This window comes from Rana temporaria, chromosome 10 (genome assembly GCF_905171775.1).
Source record: "Rana temporaria chromosome 10, aRanTem1.1, whole genome shotgun sequence".
In the NCBI taxonomy this organism is placed as follows: Eukaryota; Metazoa; Chordata; class Amphibia; order Anura; family Ranidae; genus Rana; species Rana temporaria.
In genome coordinates this window covers 130,594,469-130,611,613 of record NC_053498.1, presented here as the reverse complement: position 1 = coordinate 130,611,613, position 17,145 = coordinate 130,594,469, and the positions used below count along the sequence as shown (strand labels likewise).

Here is a 17,145-nt window from a genome sequence, read left to right as displayed (position 1 = left end):
ACAATCGATTAGCCAGAACTTTGATTCATTTATATTTGGATCGGATTCGATCAAGCCGAGTTGACCAGAAAAGTATCAATTGTTTTGCATCGATTGGCAGAACAGAAATGCTTTGGGTATAAATCGGATTGTATTATAAATTGATCAGGTTATGAGATCACATGGAAGATACAAGTTATTGATCACATCTGTTTCCACCAACTATTGATCATTTTATATTGATCAGTTAGCTTGTTGAAGATAGATCAATTATACCTACTGGATAAGACAATTGGAAAATAAATTGATCAATTATTGAAGCGTATGTGGTCACCTTTAGGTTTGGTTCACATATACAAACGTTTGCAGGCCGCGTTTGCTCGGGCACAGCAATCTATTCATATGAATGAGCTGCTGTGCCTACGTTTCCTGCAGAAATAAAGTACTTGCACCTTCTTCGAAACGCATCCAGCAGGGAAATCGCATGGTCATTTTGATGAACTGAGCCCTCCTGTAACTTCTGTATTGACCTGTACTGCAATTGTGCTGTCCCCCCTCTACATTGTAAAGTGCCCATAAACTGTTGGCGCTACCGTGTTTCCCCAAAAGTAAGACATCCCCTGAAAATAAGACCTTACAGTTCTGCCTCTCGCTGAAATATAAGGCATCCCCCCGAAAATGAGACCTCCCCGATAAGAAGGCCCCCCTGAAGCTACCGTAACTCTGTACCCTGGACCATTGCCGCGCGTGCTGCCACCGAGCTCACTATTGGCCACAGCGCAGACAGGAAGTGCGTGGTCTCTTTTCATCAGAGAGCCCGCGCCACCGCCAGGACAAGCTGCCGCCTGCTGCTCGTTCTGCCCTGACTGAGTCTGGCCGACTCACAATTAGACAGTGAGTAGCGCGGAGCAGGAGTCGGCACATTGTGTGGACACACAGGGGTGGGGGGGATGTGTGATGAAGGTGTCCACTGGCACAGGGGTGGGGGAGGGGGATCACTTAAAACGACATTTGTTCAACAATAAATGAGTACCGTATTCTTCATGGAAAAATAAGACATCCCCTGAAAATAAGACCTAGTGCATCTTTGGGAGATAACATTTATATAAGACACTCTTATTTTCGGGGAAACAGGGTATATAAATCGTGTATAATAATAATAAGCCACGTTTGGGTCGGCCGGTGACCAGCAGAACCCTAGACATGATCGAGCCAGTGCGACAAATGCTGACACAAGATCGGCGACTGCCTCTACGATTGATGGCGGATGAATTGGGCATTCGCTAAGACACTATGCACACTACCGTCCATGAAGATTTGGGTAAGCGGAAGATCGGTTCCTGGTTTCTGCCGCACAAGCTGACAGACGAACAGAAAGAAAAACGGGTGGAAATCCTGGAGATTTCATTACCATGTGTGACCAGGATCCATTCGGCCAACCTACGTCACCGGGGATGTGGTGCTACCAGCTCCATTCGGGAACCAATGGAATTGGCTTTCACCATCTTCCTCGCGTCCCAAAAAGAGTCACCTGCAAAAGTTCAAGGTCAAGGCAATGTTCATCGCCCTCTTCGGCAACGAAGAACGCGTGACCGCGGTTCTGCGATTGATTCATAAAGAGGTCTTCGTTACCATTTCCAGGAGCTTTATGAACGTTGCCAAAAATGTGTTGTGAAGGATGCCGATTTTGAAGGCCAATAAAAGGCGATTTGTTTCCATCTTCTGTTATGTTTGTTTTCGGATACCATTCACCAAACTTTTCAGAATCTCCTCGTACACGTAGAGCCGTCAGCCTTGTAATGGTTTCTCCTCAGGTACTTCCTGTTGTAGGGTGACAACGTGCCGTCTCTGTCCTCCAATTCTGTTCCAGCGTTGTCCCCCCTTCACAGGGGCTTCCAGCGGAAACTAAGAGCGGTTCTTCTAATAGGTATGACCCACTGTTGTCCCCATCAGGAAACCTGCCCCGAGAAATGCCAAGCAGCCATCACTGAAGTACCTGTAAGCAAGAAGTGGCTGCAAAGAGGCTTCAGTTGCGCTGAGATGCAATAAAGGGTGAAATAAAAGGATCTGATTAAAACCAAAACACAGTAATTGTTTAGGATACACAATGCTTAAGCACATTAAATGCCATTCAGTTGGGTTTTACTCGAAATAATCCGATTGCTAAGCCAAATCATCCATAATTACACTTAATTCTCATTGAAGGGATCAATCCTGATTCACGTCTTGGAATTCCCTTTTTAAAAAAAAAATTTAACCAAAAATGTTAAACTTTTTGGCAGCAATTTGAAGGACATGTGGGCTTTTTGTATACTTTGTGGGCTTCAGTGCCGAGACCTCCAACCAGCATCCCCACCATCACCCAAGGCAAGATAATGGAGTTCCCATCCCCCGATGGCCTCTGGATAATGTGGGATGAACAAACAATCGGGAAGTCCAGCTGGGAGAGAAGAACCTTGGAGGAATGCGAAGAGACAAAACATGGAGGACTCCGGGAGATGAGGGACTGCCTAGTACACACGGGGACACCTAGTACACACGATGAGATGATCGGGCGGATGATCGACCAGTTTTTTATCATATCAAAAAAAAAAAAAGGGACGCACTCCAGAAGAGATTCTGCATGTGCCTTTGTAATACTTTTTTTTATGTATTCTGGTGCGTTTTTGATGCATTTTTTTTTTTTTCCTGTACTGGGGTCCAGTGTGTTTTTGATGCCTTTTACTGCGTTCTAGTCGTGTTCTGTGCAGGAAAAATGCAGAAAATTCGACTTTACTGGAACTGCAAGCACTGGTGTGAACTATGCCATTGAAAACCATGCAACCTACTTTATATGCGTTTTGGATGCAAAAAAAAAAGCACTGGAACGCATTTGGTGTGAACCGGAGTGCAACTTTGGATGGGTGCGACTTGTTGTCCATCTGCAATGTTGGATCTATACAACTGTTGCATGTAAAACATTCAGGTATGACCTTCATGCAACTTTTGCAGTCCTGGAAATCGCATAAAAGAGACAGGCTGATCACACTTGGGGGCGACTGTTGCCGGTGACCCTGACCATGGATCGCTATGAGCCTGCCAGTGCTGGCACAGCGCCCTTTGTGGCCGGGGCAGTGAACTGTTGACCCCAGCACTAACGCTTGCATGTGACTACAGAAGGATTGATCCCATGGGGGCACAGGCAGCCTTTATAGTAGAGGCGAAATTCATCAGCCTTGGGCTTCAGTCGCACCATGGCGTTCTGTTTTGCGGGCGGAATCTGCCTGCGATTCGGAAACGTTGCAAATCATGGGACGCCCCTGCAATCCCCGTTACTTTGAATGCCACCCAAATCGTGCCGCGATGATCGCCTGACAAATCACGCAAACAGAATCATGGCACACCTGACGCCCAAAAAAGACGTTCTTGAACAGTCAGATGAGCCACAGTTTTACCACCCCCCACAATTTTAATAATACAGTGTGACAGGGCAGTACAGGTGCCACAACACCTTGGCTTTGCAAGCGCTGCATGTTTAAGTCGGGGGGGTTGCAGAGGATGACAGGCGGGCACCACCGCTCAAACTCTCCCAATAAGATCAGCGGGGCCACAGCACTGCCCTCAGTCAAATGCACTTGTAGTGTGGCCCTGCCAGTTAAAATAGTTTTTGGGCACTAAAAATAAATAATAGGTGCTGGAGGCAGCGGTAGCACTTCCTAAATGCACCCAGCAGTGGCTTTACTGCCCTCTGAAAATCAATCCACAGCAGATCACTTTTCAGAGCACAGCAAGCATTACCAGCAGTGCATAAGGACACTGAGACGCTGACCACTGCAGGACCATGCACCAAGTGGTACTAACAGGCAGTGTGCCCAGGGATGAATGCCCGCAATGCAACCAGTCTGCGCATTCGTCCCTGGACGCATACTCCCCTAAATCTTAAAGAGGAGCCCCCCCTTCCCTAAAAAAAACATTTAACAGCTACAGTAATACAAGGACATTTACCTGTCCAGGGATCCCGCGCCACCCTCACCCGAACCTTCAACCGGCCCCAGGTGCAGGCGCTGTCATCTAAAGTAAGGGAAACAGTAAGGGAAGCCTTGCGGGTTCACAGCCAGTTTCCAAAAGCGCATGCTCAAGTCGCGCTGCACCTTGTGAATGGCCTCGTAGTCTTCTGGGACCGGTGTGTGTGTCCCAGAAGACTGCGGAAGGACCGTCTCTGATGGTGCATCCGATTGGACGTGGGAGCGGGGGGAGGGGAGGATGCAAACAAGTGGAAATTCCCCTTTTGGGTGAAGTTCTGCTTTAAGCTGGCTATAGATGGCTCACATCTCAGAGAGAGAAAAAAAAAAAGGACAAATAAAAACAAAAATACCTAAAAACAACACAAGATAACTAAAAACAACAGAAAATAACTAAAAACACAAAACTAAAAACAAAACAAAACTAAAAACAAAACAAAACTAAAAACAAAACAACGAAATAAATAAAACAAAAAACAAAAAAAAACAAAAAACAAATCAAATAAATAAAAACAAATCAAGACAAAAAACACAAAAACAAAAATTGTTCCTGCAATCCATGGTTGCAGGAAAGAAAAAAAACGCAGCATCTACATCTGGCTTTAGTACCGCTCAGCGCACGGTCCAGCCGCAGCAGTGGTCAGCCTCACATAGGATTTTACAGGCTGCGCACGTAAAAGTCGCAGTCTCGCGCACCGCACTGGCGTTCCGTGTGCATGCAGCATTCGGATTTTGGACGCGCAACACTCGATTTTCTCTCGGCGCTCAGCTCAATGACGCCACTTACAAATCACGACACGCCGTTATTATTTACGTTTAATAAAACGCAGGTATGACATCGCCAGTGCAAATCAGACGCAAGCCACACACAAAAGCGACAAAATGCGACAATTCCTGGAAGAGGAGACACGCGGCTCCCACGTCGCAGTGCGATTGTTATCGCAAATCTCTCATTTACACAAAACTTCTGCAACTCTGAATGACTTCCACCAGATCATCAAATACTTCCAGAAAGCCGGCGGCGGCGGCGTCCGGCCCCAGGGCTGCTCCATACAAACAGCCTGCTGCACTAAATCGCCCCATTGTGTTGTGATGTCAGCGACTCGACACCATGACAAAGGACCCCCCCACCCCCCAGCGATGGGCTCCATGTGCTCTCAGCTCCTCTCCTTCCATGAAGGAATAAAGGGAAAAGGTACCTACCAGGCTTCCCCTCTTCCCCGTCCGCCTTCATGTTGTTGGATCTGGAGGAGTGCGACACCCTGGACTGCGCTCCTCCCACTCCTCCAGGAAGTGCTGTTACCTGTGCTGCCAGGAATGTGACCCTGTCGCAGGTTGTTGTACTGGAGGCATGATGTCAGTGGCAGGCCAGCCGAGGGACGGACAGGCGGGGCTCCCATCCCCAGCAGGGCCGAGGGGAGGGGGGGGGGGAGTTAACCCTGACAGCGCTGCGACTAAGCCAACAGCAACTAGACGTAACATTACTCTGCTTCACTTATCGCATTCCAGCGACAATTTACTATTGTGACTTTTTTTATTATGTCAGGTTGAGTCAGATTACAGTTCTGAAAGTTATTTAAATGTTCTAATTGCCTATTAAATGTTAAATTATTCTAAAAGGTATTTAAATATGACATTACGTTCTTCTGTACCGCAGCGCCTGTTCGGTGCGCGTTTCCAGCACAGCGTTCAAAAACGCACTGCAGCGTCAGGCTCCATTCACACCTAGGCGCTTGGGATCGTCCTGAATCGCAGGATGCGATATTACCCAAGATCACTGCGCGATTAGTGCCCGATCACACCGCAGCGCCTGTTCTGTGCGCGTTTCCAGCACAGCGTTCAAAAACGCACTGCAGCGTCAGGCTCCATTCACACCTAGGCACTTGGAATCGTCCTAAATCGCAGGATGCGATATTACCCAAGATCACTGCGCGATTAGTGCCCGATCACACCGCAGCGCCTGTTCTGTGCGCGTTTCCAGCACAGCGTTCAAAAACGCACTGCAGCGTCAGGCCCCATTCACACCTAGGCGCTTGGAATCATCCTGAATCGCAAAATGCGATTGCAATACTACCCAAGATCACTGCGCGATTAGTGCCCGATCACACCGCAGCGCCTGTTCTGTGCGCGTTTCCAGCACAGCGTTCAAAAACGCACTGCAGCGTCAGGCCCCATTCACACCTAGGCGCTTGGAATCGTCCTGAATCGCAGGATGCGATTGCAATATTACCCAAGATCACAGCGCGATTAGTGCCCGATCACACCGCCGCGCCTGTTCTGTGCGCGTTTCCAGCACAGCGCAGCGTCAGGCTCCATTCACACCTAGGCGCTTGGAATCGTCCTGAATCGCGCGATGCTATTACTTCTCAAAGGCACCCCCAATCGCGACGCAATTTTGCAGAGTGGCAAAATCACGCAAACAAAACCGTGGGACGCATGCCGCCCAGAAGTTCCGGAATAGTTTAGGACGACGGGCATCCTGCGATTTGGTTTGCGCGATCTGTCGTGCGACAATTGCAGCGCAAGTAATGGCATCGCCATCGTATCACGCATTTCCAAACACAGGTGTGAATAGAGCCTCTGATGGGCTCACACTTGTGCGATGTTAGACATTGCATGCGATTCGCACTGCTGTGCGGATCACATGAGATGTCTGTGCGATGTGAATTCAGCCATGCAGATTGTATGGCTGAATTTGCAACGTATTCGCACCTAAGAGTGGCAACAGGACCCTTTTTGATTCGCACTGGAATCAGGTCGCATAGGTGATCCGAGTTCTGCGCCATTTGACAGTTCACACTGCAATATGCAACCCAACCCAACTTTCTATTGACACCCGCAGTGGTTTGCAAAGGACAGTTTGAACCGCCTCGAGTCCTATGCGATGCGGGAACCGACACTCAATGTTAAGTTAACATCACCACAAAAACGCAGTGGGGGGGGGGGGGTTGTCGTCTCACACGTGTGAAAGGAGCAAAGACGTGCGACTTTCACTGCGGCTTTACAACCCAACTTTGCTCCGATTTTACATTCTTTGGACCAAAGTCGCATCAAAAGTCGGACCAAAAGTAGTGCAGGAACCTTTTCTGAGGTCGTATCGACTTCAGTTAGGTACACCTCTCGGGCTTAATTCACACCTGGGCATTTTGCAGAAATTCTGCCTGCGATTTCAAAACACCCAGGTGTGAATGACAAAATCGCACAAGGCACATTTCAGATGCCATTCGTTTGAATGGCACCTAAAAATGCTGTGCGCTTCTGCCACGATTGTCGCACGATAAATTAGGGGCAAATTGCATTGTGCAAAGTTTTTTACCAAAAATTTCAGGCGTTCTTTTGGGCCACATGCTTCACGCGATGCAGTTTGCCATGATTGCAGCCCGATTTATCGCACTGCATTTTTTTTAGAATACCATCTGAAATATGCATTGTGCAATTGGTCATTCACACCTGGGCGTTTTGAAATCGCAGGCAGAATTGCGCCAAATCTGTAAAACTTGGGGTCTCGCAAGTCAGATCCTAAGTCACAGAAGTGTTAAAGGATCCTAGGCTCCATTCACGATTGTGCAACTTGTCATGCGTCTGTTTTTAGAGTCGCACGACAAGATGCAGCCCATGTATTTCAACGAAAGCTGCTCAAATCCATGAGACTTAGGCCTCATTCACACTAGGGGCCGTTCGGGTCTGTCTATCACGGACCTGAACGGCCGCTCCATGCATTCCTATGGAGCGTCGGATGTCAGCGGAGACATATCGGCTGACATCCGACCCGATGAAAACAAACGTATGGGGGCCACGTCCCCATCCTTCCGTAGCGACGGAGTCCGCCAAGTGTGAATGAGGCCTAAAAGTCACAGCGACGTAAAAAGGTTCCTACACTACTTTGGTAAAACGTGCATGCGACTTGAGTGCCATAAACTGCAATCGACTCTCAGGCTCAGTTCACACGGCTGCAACCTGAAAGTCACGTGACTTACGGTGCGACTTTGCCAGGAGACTTAGAGTTGTAAAGGAATTTTTTTTTTTTTGCTGAAATGACTTTACAGGGTATAGAGACATAATAATAGTTAACTGATTCTGTTTAAAAATGATTAAAAACCAATCATATAATGTACCTGTAGTTTGTTTCGCTTTTCATCTAGTTTCATGCTTCTGTGAGGGACAGAGACACAGAGCCAATACAGGGCAGTGTTTGTTTTTAAAATGAAACCGATTGGTGCTGTGGGGTTTTAGACACACAGTAATCACACCTCCTTGATTAGTGACCACAGAGAGAAAGGAAACAGACAACCAGGAAGTGTGCAGAACAGAGAAGGATTACAGCAAAAACGAACAATGAGGACATGAAACCAGGACTGCATTAGGGTAAAGGAAGCTATTTAGCTAAAAAAACAAAAAACAAATCCTAGTGTGACCCTTTAAGTACTACTTTGATGCCACTTGATGCCACTTTACAGGAAGATTAAACAGACTTTCCCTAATGTCGGATCCAAATCACATTAAATATAGATGAGGATCCGACTTGGAGGCGACTTCCATTCGTCTTTGGGTACAAGATAGAAGTCGCCTTGAAATAGTACAAGAACCTTTTCTAAAGTCAGAGTAACATCTGTAGCGCTAAGACAGCTCTCCCTGGGATTTCTCATGCCATGCGACTTGGAAATCGCACAATTTTGAAGTCGCAGAAGGGTGAATGGAGCTTAAAGGAGCGCTGATGTTCATTGATGGTTTATATAAATGAATAAAAGCTGATCATAGTAAACACCCCTGTCAGCAGGAAATTGTTTGTCTCAATCCTCTAACTGTTATACCTGCAGGATAGCTGGTTCTATTGAAAAACAGCACACTTGCTGGCAGGATCACCAGGTGAAAAAAATGCAAACCTAAAAAGAAAACGAATGCAGCCACCACATCGAAGAATTGGTAAGGAGCAATTTAATAAAGGTTTGCTTTTGGGTTCTAAAGCCTAAAGGTTCTTGTCCCTAATGCAATCTATGCATTAAGGTAGGACTCGGCAAAACCCAGGCGCCAGGTCCCCATGGCGACTGGAAATTGAGTCCCGGAACCTAGGCTACACTGCAGGAGCAGTCTGGATTGCCCCTATGTGGTAGTGCCCATCAGTGCAGCCTCATTAGCAGTGGTGGCCCACCGCCCACCTATCCATGTGTCCGGCCCCCTGATCTATATGCCGGGACCCCGAGCCATGGATTCCAATGGGGGGGGGGGGGGTTTGAAGCATGCGATTAGAGCCAGAGGACCCTAAAAGGGTGGTCCACCCAGTTGTGATACAATAGCGAATGAGTATTCGCGTAGGTAACCAGCGCCCATCAGAGCCTGGCCTCACCAGCGCCCATCAGAGCCTGGCCTCACCAGCGCCCATCAGAGCCTGGCCTCACCAGCGCCCATCAGAGCCTGGCCTCACCAGCGCCCATCAGAGCCTGGCCTCACCAGCGCCCATCAGAGCCGGCCCCACCAGCGCCGGCCCCACCAGCGCCCATCAGAGCCGGCCCCACCAGCGCCCATCAGACCCGGCCCCACCAGCGCCCATCAGAGCCGGCCCCACCAGCGCCCATCAGAGCCGGCCCCACCAGCGCCCATCAGACCCGGCCCCACCAGCGCCCATCAGAGCCGGCCCCACCAGCGCCCATCAGAGCCGGCCCCACCAGCGCCCATCAGAGCCGGCCCCACCAGCGCCCATCAGAGCCGGCCCCACCAGCGCCCATCAGAGCCGGCCTCACCAGCGCCCATCAGAGCCGGCCCCACCAGCGCCCATCAGAGCCGGCCTCACCAGCGCCCATCAGAGCCGGCCTCACCAGCGCCCATCATAGCAGCCTCACCAGCGCCCATCAGTACCACCTCATCAGTGCAGCCTATCAGCGCACGTCAGTGAAGAAGGAAAAATTACTTGTTTGCAAGATTTTATTAACGAAAAAAACGCTTTTTATTTTTACATTTTGGGGTGTTTTTTGCTTGGCACCAGGCATGAGTAATTCCTATTGCCCAATGCCCAAGACATGCAGTTCCGGGCGCCGGGAAGCAGATTTAAAAAAAAAACAAAAAACGATAGATTATTATTGGAGAAGATGATGATCGTTAAGTGTCAGAGATTCTACTCCCTCCGACGGCCACTAGATCAATCAAAATATGGAACAGCAATAACGTATCAATGTGAAAGTCACTTTCAGCAAATAACTGAGAATATTCTACAGAAATCCTTTCAAAGTTGAACTCTGCTTCTGACTTCGCCTTCTAATTGGCGTAGCAGAGAGACGAGCGGAGGTCGTTTATTCATCACACCGCCGCGGCGGTTTTTAAATCATTTTTGTGCGCAAGTGGGTGGCTGGTATTGTGCAAGCGAGCGTTTAGGAATGAAAACCAAAAGTCTAATTAAACATAAAACACCCCGCGCCGTACATACTGCGCCTTTATTTTTCAAATGACACCATTTCCCCCCGAATGGCTGTGACTGGGTAATGGTTGGTTAATGCGCGCCGAGCTCGCGGAAAACCCCGGGCCAAATGTGAAGATTTTCTACATGAAAAATCATTGAGCAGCAAGGAATGCCAACACACATCCAGATGAGCCGCTAAAAGGCTGCCAGCTTATGTGGTGCCAACAAAAACAAGAGGTACTGGGTGATTACAGCTACGGGAGTCAGAGAAGCTAAAGGGGAACTCTGCTGGGACGAGGAGGACAACCCATCGTTTCCAAATGGCACAACACAATTATAAAACTAGACTTTTAGCTCTTTAGCCAAAGAGAGATTCAGGACCCAAAATCTTGATCTGTCTTTGTCCAACTCTTTGCAGGGTTTGACAAATTTGCTTGGAATCTAGGAGCCAGCTAAAAAAGTTAGGAGCCAGAAAACGCGCCCCGTCGAGCTTGCGCGCAGAAGCGAACACATACGTGAGCAGCGCCCGCATATGTAAACGGTGTTCAAACCACACATGTGAGGTATCGCCGCGATTGGTAGAGCGATAGCAAAAATTCTAGCCCTAGACCTCCTCTGTAACTCAAAACATGAAACCTGTAGATTTTTTTAAACGTCGCCTATGGAGATTTTAAAGGGTAAAAGTTTGTCGGCATTCCACGAGCGGACGCAATTTTGAAGCGTGACATGTTGGGTATCAATTTACTCGGCGTAACATTATCTTTCATATTATTAAAAAAAATGGGGATAACTTTACTGTTGTCTTATTTTATTTTATTAAAAAAAGTAATTTATTCCCCAAAAAGTGCGATTGAAGGACCGCTGCGCAAATACGGCATGACAGAAAGTATTGCAACGATCGCCATTTTATTCTCTAGGGTGTTAGGATAAAAAATATATATAATGTTTGGGGATTCTAATTAGAGGGAAGAAGATGGCAGTGAAAATAGTGAAAAATTACATTAGAATTGCTGTTTAACTTGTAATGCTTAACTTCTGGTGGTAATAACTTGTAATAACTTGTAATACCAACGTCTCACCACCAGATAGCGCCAGCTCACAAAAAAAAGCCAAGTTGCCAGGACACTATTTCTAGTCGCCATGGCGACCTGGCGCCCGGGATTTAGTAGGAGTCGGAGTTGGAGTCGGTGCATTGTTTGCTGACTCCAACTCCGACTCCAGGTACCCAAAATTTACTCCGACTCCAGGTACCCAAAATTTCCTCCGACTCCAGGTACCCAAAATTTCCTCCGACTCCACAGCCCTGGTTATTTCACATGTGTATCTTATAATTCATGGCTATCATTTTCATGTACGTCTTCCATCTGAAGCACCTGGTTCCTGCCGGTCACCTTTCTTCCTTATTCTAAATCCGTGGTCTTCAAACTGTAGCCCTTTGCTTGCCCTTATCTGGTTCTTGGGGCACCTCTGACACCAATGATGGGGCACTATTCCACCAACTGACACCAATGATGGGGCACTATTCCACCAACTGACTAATGACGGGACACCATACTTCCAATTTTTAACACTATTCCTTCCATTAAAACCAATGATGGGACACTGATGCTGTGGCATTTTATACACCCCCCCCCCCCCCCCAAGTCTGAAGGACAGTAAACTGGCCCGGTGCTTAGGAAGTTTGGAGACCTGTGTTCTAAACTGACCACACAAAGCACGGAAACTGATCTGTTTCATCATTTGGCGGACCATTCAGAGCTACAGGACACTGGCAGACACAGCATGCCTGGATTCAATCATTGGGCCCCCCCACCAACCAATCACAGCCTGCCTCTGGCACACTTCCCTACTCATGGACGGCCTGCCTCTTGAACATGCCATGCCCCCTGATCAAGCACAGTCTCTTGCTGAACAGACAATGGAATACAAAGGAATACAGGCATGCTGTGTGTCTGCACAGTGTACTGTAGCCCCACCCCCCACTATCAGGAGAGGCGATGCATGATCACGACAGACCTTTTTAACCTTGTAAAAAAAAGGGAAGATCGATAATTTCTGAAACAAAAACAAAAAGTTATGATGCCTGCTTATTCATCTATAACAGTGGTCTCCAAACTGTGGCCCTTGCACACTATTCCTCCCACTGACACCAATGATGGGACACAATTCCTCCCAATGACACCAATGATGGGACACAATTCCTCCCAATGACACCAATGATGGGACACAATTCCTCCCAATGACACCAATGATGGGACACAATTCCTCCCAATGACACCAATGATGGGACACAATTCCTCCCAATGACACCAATGATGGGACACAATTCCTCCCAAAGACACCAATGATGGGACACAATTCCTCCCAAAGACACCAATGATGGGACACAATTCCTCCCAAAGACACCAATGATGGGACACAATTCCTCCCACTGACACCAATGATGGGACACAATTCCTCCCAATGACACCAATGATGGGACACAATTCCTCCCAATGACACCAATGATGGGACACAATTCCTCCCAATGACACCAATGATGGGACACAATTCCTCCCAAAGACACCAATGATGGGACACAATTCCTCCCAAAGACACCAATGATGGGACACAATTCCTCCCACTGACACCAATGATGGGACACAATTCCTCCCAAAGACACCAATGATGGGACATGATTCCTCCCAAAGACACCAATGATGGGACACAATTCCTCCCACTGACACCAATGATGGGACACAATTCCTCCCAAAGACACCAATGATGGGACACAATTCCTCCCAATGATGGGACACAATTCCTCCCAAAGACACCAATGATGGGACACAATTCCTCCCACTGACACCAATGATGGGACACAATTCCTCCCAAAGACACCAATGATGGGACACAATTCCTCCCAAAGACACCAATGATGGGACACAATTCCTCCCACTGACACCAATGATGGGACACAATTCCTCCCAATGACACCAACGATGGGACACAATTCCTCCCAAAGACACCAACGATGGGACACAATTCCTCCCAAAGACACCAATGATGGGACACAATTCCTCCCACTGACACCAATGATGGGACACAATTCCTCCCAATGACACCAACGATGGGACACAATTCCTCCCAAAGACACCAATGATGGGACACAATTCCTCCCACTGACACCAATGATGGGACACAATTCCTCCCAAAGACACCAATGATGGGACACAATTCCTCCCGAAGACACCAATGATGGGACACAATTCCTCCCACTGACACCAATGATGGGACACAATTCCTCCCACTGACACCAATGATGGGACACAATTCCTCCCACTGACACCAATGATGGGACACAATTCCTCCCAATGACACCAACGATGGGACACAATTCCTCCCAAAGACACCAACGATGGGACACAATTCCTCCCAAAGACACCAACGATGGGACACAATTCCTCCCAATGACACCAACGATGGGACACAATTCCTCCCAAAGACACCAACGATGGGACACAATTCCTCCCAAAGACACCAACGATGGGACACAATTCCTCCCAAAGACACCAACGATGGGACACAATTCCTCCCAAAGACACCAACGATGGGACACAATTCCTCCCAATGACACCAATGATGGGACACAATTCCTCCCAAAGACACCAATGATGGGACACAATTCCTCCCAATGACACCAATGATGGGACACAATTCCTCCCAATGACACCAATGATGGGACACAATTCCTCCCAATGACACCAATGATGGGACACAATTCCTCCCAATGACACCAATGATGGGACACAATTCCTCCCAATGACACCAATGATGGGACACAATTCCTCCCAATGACAGGCCACAATTTTTCCTCCCAATGACACCAAAAAGGGACATTGTTTTCTCATACTGACGTGGGGACCTTTTCTACTCTACAGTCTGGCCCCCCTAAAGCACAGGACACTGGCTTTTGGAGATTGTGGAGACCCCTGATCTACCACATTGGATGCTCATTACTACTTTAAGAATTTATCAAAACAAATGGATTTAAATACAGATAGTAGAAGTACCTGATTCCATACTGATATCAACTTCCTGTAACCATCTGCAATGCCCCAGCAGGGTGAACCAATCAGGACAATGCGCAGTCTAAACCTATGAAAATTATTTTATAGAAGTGAGCAGAGGGATGACCTCATCAGGATGCTGCTGCTCCTTCACTGCAGACTGGAGAAGCGGTTACAGAAGCAGACCCACCATAGTCCATCTCCATGATACCAGGAGAAAGATCTGCAAGTCCGCACATAGTGGACTACAATTTATGTCTGGAGTTCAGATTTACAGCTGAACTTTGTCCTCCTAGATCTGTGTGGTGACCCAGCAAGGATCAACTTCTGTACTTTCCCTCTGTGCAGGAGCTTCCAGTAATAAAGACTGGTCACTGCTACTCTCTCTCCTTGTGCACCAGGGTGCCTGATCTTGTATCCGCCCCTTCCTGTAGTTTTCAGCAAGCAGCCTGTAGTGGGTGGAGCTTTCTGGGCCCCTCCCACAGCGCGGTTCTCTGCACTGTGATGTCACTGCTACTTTTACAAGGTAAAACTCGGTTTGTTAATGCATTTCGTGCACACAAAAGTATATTTGTTAACCACTTCCCGACCGCCGCATGTATCGTCCACAGAATGGCACGTACAGGCAAATGGGCGTACCTGTACATCCTTGCCTTCTAGCGGGTGGGGGGTCCGATCGGGACCCCACCCCCCCGCTACATGCGGCGGTCGGGTTCCCGGGACGACGGCGCGGCTATTTGTTTATAGCCGCTCCGTCGCGATCGCTCCCCGGAACTGAAGAACGGGGAGAGCCGTATGTAAACACGGCTTCCCCGTGCTTCACTGTGGCGGCGTATCGATCGAGTGATCCCTTTTATAAGGGAGACTCGATCGATGACGTCAGTCCTACAGCCACACCCCCCTACAGTTGTAAACACACACTAGGTGTACCCTAACTGCTACAGCGCCCCCTGTGGTTAACTCCCAAACTGCAACTGTCATTTTCACAATAAACAATGCAATTTAAATGCATTTTTTGCTGTGAAAATGACAATGGTCCCAAAAATGTGTCAAAATCGTCCGAAGTGTCCGCCATAATGTCGCAGTCACGAAAAAAATCGCTGATTGCCGCCATTAGTAGTAAAAAAAAAAAAAAAAATCAATAAAAATGCAATAAAACTATCCCCTATTTTGTAAACGCTATACATTTTGCACAAACCAATCGATAAACGCTTATTGCGATTTTTTTTACTAAAAATAGGTAGAAGAATACGTATCGGCCTAAACTGAGGGAAAATTTTTTTTTTATATATATATGTTTTTGGGGGATATTTATTATAACAAAAAGTAAAAAATATTGCATTTTTTTCAAAATGTACACTTTATTTTTGTTTATAGCGCAAAAAATAAAAACCGCAGAGGTGATCAAATACCACCAAAAGAAAGCTCTATTTGTGGGGGAAAAAAGGACGCCAATTCTGTTTGGGAGCCACGTCGCACGACCGCGCAATTGTCTGTTAAAGCGACGCAGTGCCGAATCGCAAAACCTGGCCTGGGCATTAAGCTGCCTAAAGGTCCGGGGCTTAAGTGGTTAATTAGATGTGTAAACAAAGTATATAGAAGAACATATTGTAATGAAAATGTTTGTTCAGCTTTAAGGATGCTGGCTAAAAGCACAGCAGAAAAGCAAAAAGACGAAGTAGTAAAAAAAAAAAAAAAAAAAAAAAAGGTTCCGCAATGTTCTTACTTGTCAAACACAATCTCACTCTGTAAATAGTCTGTCAACGATTGGGGAGAAGAGAAACAGCCAGATCAGGAGTTCCCAGAGTTAGATGAGCTTGCTTCTGTAAAAACGCAGAACTTTAAATGGAGAATTCCCGACTTTAGCGGTGTTATTGCACACTGAGAATAGCGATTAACAAGAGAAAAGCGATTTTAGTTCACAGAATCTTCTGATCCTCCTCTATTTTGGGACTAGACCCCTTTGAAAGGGAACATAAAAAGGGTTAAAAAAAAAAAGGCTTCCTAGGAATCTGCCAAATTTCGATCTATGAATGGCTGTTTTAGCTCAACAGAAGTCCAATGATCGACCTATTGAACGAGAATGTTGGAAAACTTTTGATGACCAGAAACTGTAGCCACTGATCAGTGTATTCTGACAGTGAAGGAGCTCTATGAAAATCACGTAAATGTACTAAAACCCCCAAAAATAAAAAAAAAGCTACAAAAGTAGTAAGAATATATACTGTATCCTGAAAGTATATGTAGATGGTCTCCATATATACACACCCGTTTTGTATAGGGTAAATCCACATATAAACTAATAAAATAATATTGAACAAACAAACACAAAAGAAGATATCCTCCTCAGTATCAAAAACAAGAACATACTGTGTTGCGCAAAAGCGGAGAAAAACAAACAAAAAAACGCATAAATAAATACTGAATATTGAAATCAACTCCAAATAAGAATGCATAAATATAATGGCAAAATGCCAGAGTAATGTGTGAACATTCAGGCCGGAATCACACTAGTGCGTTGCGTTTTGGAGCTCTGTTGTCTTTGCAAATTTCTCTATAAGGTGTTCTGCAGATCAACTGCGTTTTAGCTGCAGATCAGGTGCGAATTTGGAGACCTGGGAGAGGGGAGGGGGAGGGGGGAAGTGTATTGAACTGAATGAGACAAATACTGAAGAGAAATGAACACATCTGCGAATTCAGCTGCGTACCCATAGAAGATAATGGGACT

The 17,145-nt window shown here is 47.0% G+C and overlaps 1 protein-coding gene across 7 annotated transcripts in view; it reads right to left on the bottom strand.

Annotated features, from left to right (window-relative positions):
• The window catches only part of KAZN (kazrin, periplakin interacting protein), a 266,812-nt gene that overhangs the window by 111,976 nt on the left and 137,691 nt on the right, over positions 1-17,145 (bottom strand). Inside the window, exon 1 of one of the 7 annotated variants that reach the window (XM_040326264.1) lies at positions 5,184-5,346. The exons of the other annotated variants lie outside the window; for them this stretch is intronic. Coding sequence (XP_040182198.1) covers positions 5,184-5,214 — 31 coding nt within the window. The 5' untranslated portion in view covers positions 5,215-5,346. Of the gene's footprint in view, positions 1-5,183; positions 5,347-17,145 lie in introns of those variants that run through there. 7 annotated transcript variants of the gene reach the window in all.